Genomic DNA, 15,259 nt, shown 5'->3' on the forward strand with positions numbered 1-15,259 from the left:
CTCCATATTTTCATGGAAAAGATCTATTTATAAATACTAGATTTGTAGTGGTGGGACAAAAATAAAATTTATGCTTGTGTTTTTTGGTGTGTGTTAATGATTTATTTCTTACTTTATTTCTTACAATATTTGCCAGCCATACCTATGGTGCCTCTGGGGGTCGTATGGTAGCTCCTTCTATTGAGTTTCTGTATCTAATATAGTAGGTTTCTTCCTCCATAGAAATGCATAACCAATATTTACTCCATGTGTCTTACGGTTTTGCTGTTTCAGGTTCACAAATTAAGACTTTCACATCATTGAGGTTTTTGACTGAGCCTTCGGATGCTGTCACCATGCGCGGAAGCAACGTGCTGTTGAACTGCATAGCAGAATCAGATCGAGGAGCCCCGGTTATTAAATGGAAGAAGGACGCGGTCTTCTTAAACCTGGCAGTAGATGAAAGGAGGCAGCAGCTGGCCAACGGATCACTCTTGATACAGAACATAGTCCACTCCAGGCACCACAAGCCAGATGAAGGTGTCTACCAATGTGAAGCATCTCTAGAAGGCATTGGAGCTATCATCAGTCGGACGGCTAAGGTCATGGTAGCAGGTAGGCAGAAACATTCCTACTTTTTGGATTGCTGGAAATAACTGTTTGTGAGAAGCTGCTCTTTTAAAAAATAAGAGCAAAAAAAGCACATAAAAGCGTTTCAAGTGCTGTGGGATTTATTTTTTTTTCTTCCCCCTCTTCAAAAGAAGTAAAGCAGATATGACACTTCTGCGACAGTAATTTATTTCTGACAAGGTATTATTCTTGTTTAAATATGTCTAATCACCTCTTTGTTGCTGTGAGTTATTTGCTGCATATTTATTGTCTTCAAAATAGATGAAACCTCTGAAGTTGGAAATTAACTGCTTTTCTGATGAATTGAAGATCACAAAAAAGAATGCCAAACTTCTGTAGGGCACTGAATGTACGAATTTTTATGGTTTAGGAACTTTTTCATAGACAAGAACTCATTATGCAGCTTACTGGAATTGGCAGCCTCTTTGTATTTCCTTTAAAGCACTTGTGTAGGTATACGGCAGAAGGAACAGAAGTTTGTTACCAGGCATCTGAGAACGCTTATGGCTTCTCATCGACTTAACAAATACCTTTGTAACAGACGTTTGCCTGGAGTTTTAAAGGGAGTCTTTTTGCCTCTTCATTGGTCTGTGGAAGGATGTAGTGAGTCCTTAATCATCTAATTACTGGGGAAATAATATTTGGAAATCCTTCAAATAAAAGGTACAAAGAAACCCTTGGTTTCTTGAAAAAAATAACACCAACTAGAATGTGCTAGAGTTCAGAGTAATTGTCTTTATGGTCATTATTTAAGAATTTTGCCAATTCTAAAAGGCTGCATTTTGTTTCTGTTCTCTATGTATGGGTTGAGCTACTGTGTCCTGCTTGATCGCTCTTAGACCTGTTTAGGAATGCCCTGGCTGCCTTGCCTTGATAAGGGTTGAGCAACCATCCATGGGCGCTAACCTTGGGAAAAGACAAAAAAATAGGGTAAAATACTCTTTTGTGCTGCAGAGAAGTTTGACACTTAGGGCCTTTAGTGCACAGGTGAGCTAGGAGTTTGTTCAGGCGCACTGGTTATGTGAAGGAGCAGCTCGTTTACTTAAGGATACTTAAGGCAGGCTGTGTAGCAGCTTTCAGTCTTACTTGGCTGTGGTCATGCAGCCTGCCAGGGGAGATGCACATTGCTTCAGGTCTCCGGGCATCCAGAGTCTCCATCAGTTTTCTTATGATACCTGATTAAAACAAACAATAAGAGTCCTTAACTCTTTCCTAATCTACCTCCTCCCCACCACTTTTCTGTCTGAATCTCTGGTCATTTAACCTCACGTCCTCAGCAGTGTATGATGGACTCCTGTGCTATGATTCCTACCCAAAGTGATGGAGAGCCCCACAGATGTGAAGAAATCGGTCAGTCTGTTATCAAGTCACCCTCGGAGGGAGCCTGCGGAGCTGCGCTTTGCCAAGTAGGGCTTTTTGCCAGTTCAGGTTGTTATTTGGCCTTGCTCTTGGTTGTTGGCAACCACTAACTAATAAAATAACTCCAATTATTCTAAGTAATGCACGTATGTGAGTGTTTCCTGTTGTGCTGTGCCCGGCTCTGTAATTTTGAGCTTTTTGTAGAAGAACTGTGCTTTGCATGGCAGGTTCTGATCTCATATCCCTGCGGTGACGGTGGAAAGGTGGTGTGGGGGGGCTTGCTCGGTTCAAGAACAATTTGGCTGAAACTGGAAGAACTGATAAAGGTTTCTTAATTGGAAAGATAGTGAAAAGGACGAGAGGCAATGCGTGCAAACTGAAATACCGGAAATTTGTTTAAACAGAAGTCTTTTTCCTGTAAGGGCGAGCGCGCTGTGAAACAGGTTGCCCAGGCATGCTGTGGAGTTTTCATCTTGGAGGTATTCAAGATTTAGGTGAACGCAAACCAGCACGACCTGCTGGTAGCTGCTTTCTGCAGGGTGCTGGACTTAGACAATCTCTGCAGGGATCTTCTGACCTTAGTGATTCTGGTTTTTATTTTTATTCTGATTGTGTGAAAATGGTTCCTGTCATAAGGTGGAATGTAAGGTGTACGGCACTTAAAATTGGCGACAAGTATGGCATGTAAAATTGGCAACAAGTTCTTCAAGCAGAAGTGGTGTTTTGCTCTCTGAAGGACACGTATTCCTGAGTGAGCAGAATTTTTGTGGGCTTTTTTTTTTTTGAGGGAGTCGCTGTGTAATGTTGGCAGAGCATCATTGACTTAAGGCATTGGCAGATGGAAACCCAACAGAGTAAGGGAGAAGAGGGCAAGAGGAGAAATGAAGGTCTCGCACTCCAGTATGTTGTGTTAATCATTGCTTGGCAAAGCAAATAAACTTCCGATGTTCAGCAAAGCCTCCTTTGACAGAGATGAGGATTGGGATAGGGTGGAGCTATATTTAGTATTATAGCCCTTGAAAATGAAGCTTTCTGATCCGTTGTACGATGAACAAGGTATCGCTGCTAAACAGGCTTTTTCTGGACAGCCTGATGCTCTTATCTGAAGGAGATGATGTTATGTGTGATTGTGTTGTCCTGATGAGTGGAAGTTTGTGTGTTCGTGTCAACGGTACGTATCCTCATTTCACTCAGTCTCCTGTCTCTCTGCAAGATTTCAGTCTTGCAAGATTTTAAAGGAAGGATCATGAGCTGTAATATTTCAGGCAGGTTTTAGGATGAGATTCATTCACTGAATTACAATCTAATCTTGGGTAGTGTCACTTTCTAAACTATAGGTCTGCTCACAGCATTTTAAGTACCTTGCTGTTTGGCAACGTAGAATACACCAACATTTATGTCTTTGGAGGTTAAAATTGCCAAACTACTGGTATGCATAAGGGGCATATATTTTTCTCGCAGTGAAGACTCTGAACGTGATTTCCCCACACTTTTTAAAGCATTAACAGTCAATAAAGCAGTCACCGCTAAAAGGTAACAGTCGACTCCATGGAACAGACTGCTCAGGGGTACTGAAAGTATATTGCCCTTTTAAAACCCTTCCCTTTACACTTTCATGGCTTAAAGTGCTTTCAATAAAGAAAATGTAGCAAATGAAAACTGGTTTTAATCAGGCAAGAATTTTATGCGTGAAGCCTGCCGTGTACGGGGAAACTACACCGTTTCGAAGAACTTCTCAAGGGTCCTTATGGCCCTGACGTGCTCCAGCTGTAAAAGTGTTCCAGGCTGGAATGGAAATGAGAGCCCTGGAGAAAAAACTAAGAGCTGCTTCCTTCTCCAGCATCTTGTTAAAACTCCAAACTTAACAGACTACTGATTATTGGTATTTCTAGTAATTGGCAGGATTTAAGATAGAAACCGCACTACTTTGTCTTATGTCTTTATTTATGGAGTGTTGCTGGATCAGTCCTTGAAAGGTTCTGGCTTTACTGTTAATCTGAAGCACCGATCTTTCAGAGGATGGTAAAAAGTGGAATTCATGGTTACTTTAGAGGGAATTTTAATTATTCATAATACCTTGTTCTTTTAAAAAAAACCCAAACAAACCTCTCAAAACCCCGACTGAACAAAACCCACAAAACAACTAATCAAACAACAGATAAGCTACATCGCAGCTATTGTTCTAAATAAATCTGTGTCCTGGCTTTGGTAATTGGGTGCCTAGAGACTATAGGAACAGTATATATCCATACAGTTCACCTGAATGCTCTACCAGTCACCGGTGTGGGCTGTGTGTTTAATAAATTTGTTCTCTGTGCAGGGGGGTTGGATTTTTAAAGGTCCCTTCCAACCCAAACCATTCTGTGATTTTAAATTCCTGAGTCATGAGCCTAGCATTTGTACATTTAAGTGGCTTTTAATTAGTGTTTTTTCTTTAAGAAACGTGCTTTCCTTAACCCACGTAGACTTTCAGCATTACATTCCTTGCGCTTGTGTATTGCCACTGATTCAGTCCTGCCTGAAATCCGAGGTTACTCGGAGGACACACTTGCACGACACCAACAAAACCTCACCTAGCTGGTGTCCCTTTGATAACAAAGAGGACTCCTCTGTTCTGCTGTTTAAAGATGATAAAAAAGCAAATGCGTTTAATCTTGCTTGAACTAAAGCAGAAGACACAACCTTCAGTGTTTCAAACTTAATGTGTAAGTTTGTTGTAGACCGAGGAGAGCGTTAAGAACAAGAATAGTTGAGACATAGTTTGGCAAAGAAGTTGGAGTGGAGAAGTGCGGGTGTTGCCCTTTGAGCTCCTGAAAGACTATTTCTGTGAAAAAGTTTTAGATAACGGTGTTACAGGAGGTATCAGAGGTGCAGTCTCACTAGACTTCTCTTTTATTGTGAAAGGAACTTTCTGGTTATTCTCAAGGTTAATATCCAGGGAATAAAACCAGAGGAAAGCTCAAACCACTGTTGTGACCAAGCTTATTTTGGGATTAAACTGTAGGAGTTGAGCAAGTACCGCAGAATAAACAAAACCCACTTGTCATATTTCTCCTTCAGCTGAAAGTCTGCCTGTATGCTCCCAAAAAACTATCAGCCAAGCAGCAGCTTACTTCTTCAAGAGCTTTAAATGATTTAAAAGTATTTTTCAACGGTGTCAGTGTGTCCCTCGGCTCTGAACGCGAGACTGCCGCTCACACCGCGGTGTTTTATCAGGTTGTTTCATCAGTATTAGAAAAAGAATATTTTATAATTGTGCTGGTGAGAATCAAACCTTTGCTGTGTAGTCCACAGTTTCCAAAGAGACAAGGTAACTGGACTTAAAAAAAAAAAAAAATTACAGCCCTGTATTTCTTGTGATTGCATCTTGTAACAGCACTGCCAAGCTTGGGGTACCAGAAGACTAGTTGCTAGGACAGCTGTTGAACCCAAGGTTAAAATCGTGCAGATGGGAAGAAATTTTAATCCCCATTGAGGAAAACAATGAAGCTGTAACACTAAACTATTTTTAGAATATTATAAATCCACCGAAAATCCTAAAAGATCTGTTTTAAGTGCACTTAAAATGGCGAAGAAATATTAGATACTATTGCCTACCGGTACTTTTTGGCTTTTAGTGAATTAAGGATGAAAATGAATCATTTTGAGTGATACAAGGAGGTAGCACTTTTAAGAAGCTATGAGATAAGCACAGGAAATGTGCTATACCCCAATTTAGGAAACACTATATTGGGCAGAGTAACCAAGATGTGGTCTAAAGTGTTGCATATTGCTTGTTCTCTGGACCTGTAATAGTCACTTTCTTTTTCTGTAAAGGCAGAAAATTACTTTCAGAAAGCGTTTGAGATGTATAACTCGATTTATAACAACTGAAATTAGCCAGTACTGCCTGAATCTTTTTTTATTCCTACATTTTTTGATTCCTAATCACAGGAGACATCAGACTATTTAATGTGAATTCACGAACCATAATAAAATAGCAAACAAAACTAAACCAAACTCCGCTTCCCTCCCAAACTCATTTTGGAGCTCTAAATATTGATTTTCTTGATAGATAGCAAAATAAAAAAGAATAAAGGCAAGTCTTCCTAACTCTGTAGAACAGACATTATAGGTGGAAAACTTAGATAACAAGCATCACCCCTTGACAGTGAATTTGGCAAAATAGGTGGACCTCTCTGAACTTCTGGCCAATAGGTTTTTCTCTAATATGCCTTTTTATATTTGCATTTTATACGAATACCTACAGCACACACGGTGTGCCCTGGTGCACAGAACATCACTTAGGACACTCTGTCAGGAATTGGTTCAGTTCAGTGTTGAAGGACTAGCTAGCTTAGCTGATTTATTTTTTTTTTTCCCTCTTTTCTCTTTCCTACATGCCATAATATATGCCTGTGGGACTGCTTTTTACATCACTTGATGACCTATAGTGTTTAATAGTTTTTTTTGTTTAATGGAACGGACGATTCCCAAGTGCTCGCTTGGTGCTATCGCTGCTTAATGTTCCTTTCTTGTATTTGTAAGATCCGCCTGCACCGCTCATGCGCAAATGTATACCCTGTCATGCCGTTAGAGCTCATTAGCACATTTGTATTTAAAAAGTGAAAGGAAATATCAGGAAATCAGGTAAATATTTGACTCTTTATGTGCCGCTCTGTTTTGGACCCAGTTTTTTCTACTGTCTTGTGCATAAGATGCACCTATTTTCCCTGATGCAAATGGGGGTGCAGGGAGATGAGCAACCAAAAAACCAAACCAAATGAAATGCCCCACAAATCTAGTAAGGTAGTTGGCCTTTTCATGCCTTGTTTTCCCTTTAAATTGTGATTTTTCAATGCTGTTCACAGTTGTTGCTTTGACTGTATAAGGCGAAAAACTATCGGAGAGGTTTCTGTTCAGTGTGACCACTCTTGTGCAACAGGCTTTGAGTTACAACCTTAATTCCTCTCTGCATTTGTCCCACCTTTAATCTTGTGGAACTTGAGCGGCTCTTCTCAGTGCCTCGTACGCAGCTGCCGCAGGTCGCTCTCCTTTCCCTGGTAAGCTACGGATGGGATCTCTCATTGCAGGCCAAGAGCTGTAGGTGGTGGGTTTACTTCCTTGGGAGTAATTTTAATTTATGGAAGGCGGCAAGATACTCCTGCCTGTATGACTTCAATACTTAATTGACCATTGACTATCAGAACACTTACATCTTGAATATCCACTCCAGTGAAAATTCAGGAGTAAGGAACTGGCTCCTTTTGGTGACCGTTCTTTGTAGTCACAGTTACCACTAAGTACTGAGGAGTTTTGAAGAAAATTAGCAGCTTTTCATGACATGTATCTTCTGGCTTCTAGTGCAAAGAGAAATGTGGCAGCCAACTTCTGCCTCATCACTGAAAATATCAAATTCTTCATTCTGAACAGGTATCGTAGAATGATAGAATGGTTTGGATCAGAAGGGACCTCAAAGCCCATCCGGTTCCACCCCCCTGCCATGGGCAGGGACCCCCTCCACTAGCCCAGGTTGCCCAAAGCCCCATCCAGCCTGGCCTTGACCACTGCCAGGGAGCCAGGGGCAGCCCCAGCTTCTTGGGGCACCCTGTGCCAGGGCCTCACCACCCTCACAGGGAAGAACTTCTGCCTCCCATCCCATCTCCATCTCCTCTCCTGCAACTTCAGGCCATTCCCCCTTGGCCTGTCACTCCCTGCCCTTGTCACCAGCCCCTCTCCAGCTTTCCTGGAGCCCCTGCAGGGACTGGAAGGGGCTCTAAGGTCTCCCTGGAGCCTTCTCTTCTCCAGGCTGAACAACCCCAACTCTCTCAGCCTGTTTTCATGAAGTAGAAGGAATAAAGAAGCTTTGGAGTATTTGGAGCCAGTCATCAAAGTCTCTTGGGTGAAGAATCGGATAGAAAGTGGGCCTGAATGGCAAGAAGTAGAGAAGACTGAACATTATATCAGGTATTATTTAGGTATAGTATAGTCTAGATACTGTACAACTAATCAGATACTTTGCTTAACCTTCACTTTAAACATACTACTTAATATTTAAAGGTAACAAAAATACTACTGTTCCTTAAAAAGGTATTTTATTTGCCTATAAAAAATGGTTAGAAGCAAAGTCTCTTCAAATGTGCCAGGAATCCAGTGACTTGGGGGACCTTGGAGATGAGGGTAAAGAGAAGCGTGTCTGTGGCAGCCCCTACGGTCTTCAGTTAATGCACAGTTCCGGCTTTCATTCATTTTTCTATTCTAACTCTCTGTACATCCTCCCTACTCTTCATTTGTTTTCCTGTTTTTTGGGGTTTCTTGTTGTTGTTTTCCACAGAAAATCAGCTATACCTTTCCATTCAACAGTGACCTGATCCCCTCCTTGCTCCCCCCACCGATGGGAATGGCTCCACTATGATGTTCCTCCGGTTTTAAAATAGCAAAGAAGTAGGCCATGTCTGAAGACGTGTGTCGTTGCTAATGTTCCACCTTACATTGAAGTGCCTGAACACCACCGCAATAATTAGCAGAAACACTTTCATCAGCTTTTAATTTTATTTTTCTTGTTGGCTCTAAAATTACTGTAGTGAGTGACTTGGGAGCAGCAGACTCCCGAGGACCGCTCCCGTCACACATCTCTTGATGTGTATCAGTGCGCGTTGCTCTTGGGTATGCTTTCTGGCAGGAGGAGGAATAATTAACTATATATTTAACACAAAAATAAAAAGCTATCTGTTCATCTGCATTAATGCTGTGAGCCCTCCGGGACCCCTGAGGCAGTGGGCAGAGGCATATCCAGGCGCTGGCTCCTGTTCTGTCACTCCAGCAAAGGTCTTTCTAGATTCATAACCATCAAGGCTCTGCTCTGCGTTCCTCTCTCCTCCCTTCTGAGGACTGAGCAGAAACCCAGTGCTGGGTAACAAATGCATCAAGCCAAACTTACTATTTCACGTGTTTATTTTCCGCTTTTATCAGAGCAAATGGTATTTAGCCACCTTGCATCAGTGTCCTTGACTGCCAGTCCTAAATGTCTTTCCCTGTGCCAAGACACCACGTTTCATCCTGTTTTGCCACTCCGGTTGCTTAGAGCTACCATCTTCTGTGGGTTTGGCCAGTTTCCCCGTGAGCTGTGCCACTGGGATGCCGCGTAGCCCGGGATTAGAGCTCTACTGGGACGGTGGCCCTGAGGAGATGACACCTAAATTAGCTAGGATAAAAATGGAACTTTTGTAATTTTTTTTTAAAAGGACATGAGTGAGCCAGAAATTATTTTGCTCGTGAAAATGGAAGTTTGAAAATCAGTAGCTGAAATTATGAAATTTCTGTCAACACATTGATTCTTTCATCACTTTCAGTTTCATGAGTTTTTCAACCTGTGGGAGGGTGATATTCCAGAGTGGTAAAAAAAAAAAAGTGTCTGAGAACTGCATTACTGTACAACACTCCTTGTATTTGGGTGCGAGGTGACAGCAGAGACGCTGTCTTTTCTGCGCTGTATTCCTTTCTGCTATCAGGCTGTTGAGAAATGCTCAGCGGGAACGCCTGCCGCCACAATTCCCGCTCTTCGTATCCTTGAGCTGCATAGAAACATGGCTTTAATTAGCAAATTTCATTTAGGGAAAAGGTTTTGCTTTTGGTTTTAGTGCCTGGCAGAGATTTACTTAGGCTGAACTTGAGGAGATTGGATTGAAAAAGGAGCAGCCTTGGTTAGCGAGGGCATGCAGTTTCAGTGAATTAAAATAATGGGGTGTAATAGATCATAGGCACGGGAGATGGCCATCAGCCTGTAGATCATCTGGCCACTTTACCTTCCAGGAGAGGATTGTTCCCGCACGGTGTTTGCTTATCATCTGTCTGTTCTGGTTTTACAAGCCCTAAGTGATAAGAGTCCTGCGGTCTCCCTTGGCACTGTGTCCTACTGTCTAATAGATCTGTCAGAATAGTTTTTCTGGAGATTAATCCTCAGGTTTTCTTAGCATCATCACTTTGTCCTCTGTTGTGTAGGACAAAGGTGTGTTGGGGTATAATGGTCTAAGCCTGGAAACAAATGCTTGATTTCTAATTTTTTTTTTGGTGTATAAACTAACTTTTTGGGGTTTTAGTCCTGATACAAAAGTACCTGTCAAGTTGCTGGCGTTCCCAGGGCTGCTGTGACAGAACAGATGATAACTGATGCAGTAATTTTAATGAGAAAAAGCCTCTGTGATTCTCACCTTCCTGGGCCCCGTTGCTTATCTGAGACTTGCTGAAAACCCATTTACTCTTTGCAGCTTTTTTTTTAGCATCTCCTCTTCTCCCTCAGTCTGTCTCCTAGTGGCAGTCATTTGAGGGCAGAAGGACCTCCCTGCATTTAGTTTCCGGCACTCTCAGCTTCAGGTTCAGTCTGTTGAAGGTAATTTTCATTTCGGAGCATTTTCCTTTGCTGGGAATAAATCCCCTGCCTGAGGCTGATCTCCTGCTCCCAGCCGGCAGCTGGCAGGGCAGGCTGTGCCGCTGCTGGGTCTGAAGAACCGTTCATGCCTCCAGCCTTCTTTGCTTCCAGTTACATGATCGACACTTCCAAGGGCTCTGGACTTGCTGAGGTTTTTTTTTTTAGGCAAGAAGGATTTTTTTTTTCATTTAAAAATTATGGTTTAAAATTTCTCTATGATCTTTTTTTGTTCTCTGGAAATAGCAATGCTCACACCTGAATTTGCAGAGGTCGAAGTCCTCCTCCTGTGTTTCCTTTCTCGGTGTGGTATACAGGTGCTTCAGATGTATTTGTCAGCCTATTGCTACAAAATGTTTTGCAGAAACCGTATGCTATCAGAAGCAATATTTACCCCAGCTTTACAACTGGGAAAAATAAATAAAGAATAAATTAAAAAATCAAAAGGCAATAAAGAGAAAAGGGAAGCTTGTTTCTGTTTAGATGCTGACATTTAAATTTGCTGCCCCAAAATTCCTGCTCAGCTGCTGCCTGATGATGGAGGCAACTGAAGCCCAAAGTTACGGCAGTTTTGACCTCTGTTTCTGGTTGCTCTGTCCTGTGCGCGTCTGCCCTGACAACACCCAGGAGCCGGGTGCCTCTCTCATTTCTTAGCTCGGTGGGCAAGGAGACATTCCTCTGCCTTTCTCCCCTTGATACCTACTGCGTGGTGGATAGCCCCAGCGTGCCTTGTCCGTGCAGGCAGGATCTGGTCCTCTGTGGGAGAAGGGATGGACGCTGCCGAAAACGGAGATGCTGCCCTTGCCCTTCTGTACGATGCTGCAGGTATTACAGTACTCAAAATGACAGCGGAACAATCAACAGCCGTATCCAGCCTGGTTTTGTTTCAGTGCACTAACAGATTTTCTGGTGTCCAACCTACATCGTCTCTAATATTAAAGGGAAATGTGATCTAATCCTTCTGTTTATGACTGAGAACGAGAGAGGGATCATAATTTCTTTAGTTGCAGTCTTAACATGTTAAAAGGGGCTTTAAATTTAAAGAGGGTAGATTGAGATGAGATCTGAGGAGGAAATTCTTCCCTGTGAGGGTGGTGAGGCCCTGGCACAGGTTGCCCAGAGAAGCTGTGGCTGCCCCTGGCTCCCTGGCAGTGGTCAAGGCCAGGTTGGATGGGGCTTTGGGCAACCTGGGCTAGTGGAGGGGGTCCCTGCCCATGGCAGGGGGTGGGACTGGATGGGCTGTGAGGTCTCTTCCAACCCATTCAAAGGAGAAAAAAAAAAAAATCTGTTGAACCTCTTGCTCAGACCCTTCATCCTTACTCTTTCTGGACTAAACAAACCTGATTCTACTGACACTTAGATCATCTTCCCAAATCTCTTGTTCTCGTTGCTTAGTTGGATGTCCGGATTAAACGCATTTATCCAATAGCACTGTCATTAGTGTCTTATGGCAGAAGGTAGCAGGAAAGAAGTGTGGGATATTTGCGTATGTTTTAACAATATATGTTATGGGCAGGTTCTTGAAACTGGTTTTCCAGGCAATGTGTAGTGCAATTATAACTTACAAGGGTTAAAATGTAGGTATTTTGCGTGCATGTCTGATACAGAATAAACAGGAGTTTTTCTCTGAGAAAAGCCTAGTGTGTAAAGCCAGTAAAAATGAATAATTTTATAGCTGTATTTATCTTACAAGATTATAGAAGAACAAAGAGCTATTTTTTTGAAACACTCTGGCTACATTTGCTGAAATGTGTTATTTTCTTAGCCGTGAGCGGTTCAGGAGAATTTGATGCTTACATTTCAAACTTGGTGTCATGTAGTTTGGGGTAGTTGGATATAATACCTGGAGTTCACGGTGAACCTAGACTTAAATTGCTCACCCTGCATATCCTGAACATTAGGGACCTGGCCCTCAGAATAGCATTTATAATGATGAATTGGATTCTAAGTGTCATTTACAATGAATGGGGAGAATTAAATGCCAAAGAGTGAGATTTGTAGGAGCTGGTGTGCTGAATGTCTACATCCACCGAGGAGGAACGTGCCTGCGGTCTCATCTCCTTCTGTTACGGGGCTTCAGAGCTGGAAACTACCTTTTGTGCTTAAAATAGCACACGCTTGCCTAGGTGAAATGATAGCTCTTGTTATAGCATTGTTAGAGGAAGTAGCAGCTATGTTTATTTTGTTGAAGTTCTTGCAAATGAAAGGGTAGATTGAAGTTTCAGGCATGTTTTGATGGAGGGGTGTCAACCCATTGCACCTATTCTCCCGGAGAATATGTCCGTTATCCTTCCTGTGAAAGCTGCAACACAGTCCAGCCGAAAAATGCCAGTTTGCAAGAGCTGAGGATGGGGCTGTTTTCACACGTTTTTAATGAACGTGACTGTAGACCACATTGGTGTCTGTCAGATGTTTCCTTGCGTGTCTGAAGAAGCACGTTCTTCTGTGAATTTTGGTTATCTCCAGGAGCATAAACTCCAAAGTGTTCAGAGAGCTGGGTCAGCCAGAGCAGAAAAGCTTTGGGATATACTCAGTGGTATCATTTTAAGTACTAAAGTACATTTTCTGGTGTCAACTTAGTCATCTATACCACTTCATTTGCTTAAGTGGGTCCTGCAGAATTATTTTGGCTCGTGCTCTTTCTAGTTTAGCTGACCAAGTTCTGAGTAAGCGTATTCTTCAGATGTCTAAGTGCTATTTTGCCTGCGGTATTCTTCTGATCCCTGTTTTGGATGAGTGTGCAATGCATTTGAGGATGAATACAAATGCAGCAGATATTTTAAAATGTGTCTCCTTGTGATTTGTTTGCTTTATGCTGACATCCGTACTGGTAAAAAAACCTGCAGCCATTGCTTATGAAACGTGGAACAGACATGACCAGAGGTGGTGGGAGTTCAAAAGTGGCGAGGTTTTCTGGGTAGCTGGTGCTTTGTGTCTTTTTTTTTTTTTTTCAGTAGGTCTTCCCCAATTTCTTGATTTTACTTTTGTCCCTAGTAAAAGTAATGAAGATGTAGTCACCTTCAGGGATTTCTTCAGGTTAATTTAATTTTCTGACTTGGAACAATCTTGTGACCACCTTGCATGCTCTCTTCTTTCCAGTTTAACCTTTCTAATGGTTTCTTGACCTTGCTTACTCGAAATCTATACACGTTTCTGAAGTGATGTTTAATAAGATGAGAGAAGCTGTTTACAACCTCTCATTTGTCCTTGATGACCTCTGTTGGGCAAATGAGAAACAGGTCAGTTGTGATGCCACCATGTCACTACAGGGGAGGGAGATTTAAATTAGCTGGGTCAATCTTCAAGTTGCATAAAACACATTATCCAAGCAATTTAATTAAAAGGGATGAGGTTTCTCTACCCTAGTTGGTGCCCCTATCTGACCAAGAGAAGCAGTTGATGTATGCGCTAGTTTGGGACTTGATTGACGTGCAGCAGTACAGAAATGTAGGTTTCCAAATTTCTCTGCATGCTGTGATTGATGTAGGATGATTACGGGTTTACAAGCTAAAATGTATAATTCTTAAACCTTCTTATTCCATATTTACCAGCGGATGATACAATCCAGCGCTGACAGGGGATTGAAGGGATGACATATAGGTCTCTTCCATCTCTAATCTCGGATTCTATGCAAACCTTTAGAATGTAAATTGGAAGCATGTTTTATATTCGTAAATGCAAAAATACTCTTGAAAAGCTTTCACTTTGAAAAGATTATAATGATTAGCATTTATTATGCTGTTGTTTTCATGCAAAAAAGAAAATCCTGCCCAGATTTTACTCAAATTGAACTTTTGTGCCTTGCATAATAGCCCTGCTTTAATTTGAATAAGATTCAGAATAAAGTGGCCAGATAGGAAGTTAAAAATATATATAAAGAAAAAAAAATCCTAATTTAAGCTGCTAAATGCATGTGTTTTAATACACAGACAAAAATGAGGATGTTTACAAGTAAGTGGTATCACAAAGGGCACACCAAAAAGTCTGGGGAAGAAAAAGCAATTTAGCGGAGAGCAAAGATGTTAAGTTTCTTAATTTTCTCTACAGCAATAAAATCTGGTGAAACGAGGTGAGTGATTGCATTCATTTTATTCCAGCGGTTCCCACTAGTGTAGCTGTAGCTGAGAGTGTCAGCGTTTCCGTTATAAACTCTGTTTTCGTGGGTTTATAATTCAGTCCGAAGAGCTCACCTGAGCTGGTGTCTGGCATCCAAGATCTTAAGTCAGATATGAATATTTCACACGTTTGGAAAATAAGGTGTTTGGCTAGATCTTAAATTAACTAGGGATTTTAAAAATGGCCATTGCCTCTCTTCCTCAGTGCCGTGCTTGAGATCTTGCATAAAGCTTTTAACGCATCAGTTTTGAGTCATTTAGTGGTTGTTGGTGACTATGGTTACTAGTCAGATCTTACAGAAGAAAAATCAAGGGAGAGAATCATGCATCAGGTTATAGACTAAGTAATGAAATCAAAAGTTCAGTAGGGGTATTTTAGTTTCCAGCCTGGTTTGGTTTTCTCGCTTTATTTCCCTCTTTAGCTCACGTAAAGCCAACTCGGACACGGTTATGTTACGCTGCGGTTCGCAACGCAGCTTTACCTATCGCGGTGTATGGAGGGAACGTCTTCGGCTTCGGGGCTGGATGACGGGTCACTGAGGTTTAGACTCTGATGCTCTGCTCAAGCAGAGAAAAATTCAGTGGTCAAGATTTAAAAGGATTCTGCCCAAAAATGTTCATTAGCTTGGGGTAGGGAGCAGCGACTTGGAAGGCCAGGCCAGGTGAAATCAAGTCCCTGGAGTAAAGAAGAGTTCTCACAACTTCCAGTCTGCTCTCTAGCAAGATCTACCTGACGGATTTGATCTGAATTTCTGAATTGAATTGGGGAAGA

At 41.9% G+C, this 15,259-nt stretch overlaps 1 protein-coding gene across 1 annotated transcript in view; it reads left to right on the plus strand.

The window, feature by feature from the left end:
- Positions 1–224: 224 nt before the first annotated feature.
- DCC (DCC netrin 1 receptor) overlaps positions 225–15,259 on the plus strand; it is a 364,131-nt gene continuing 349,096 nt past the window's right edge. The window contains exon 1 of the mRNA XM_075740931.1: positions 225–594. Within this exon, the coding sequence (XP_075597046.1) occupies positions 225–594 (370 nt within the window). The remainder of the gene's footprint in view (positions 595–15,259) is intronic.

Source organism: Balearica regulorum, chromosome Z (assembly GCF_011004875.1).
Source record: "Balearica regulorum gibbericeps isolate bBalReg1 chromosome Z, bBalReg1.pri, whole genome shotgun sequence".
In the NCBI taxonomy this organism is placed as follows: domain Eukaryota; kingdom Metazoa; phylum Chordata; class Aves; order Gruiformes; family Gruidae; genus Balearica; species Balearica regulorum.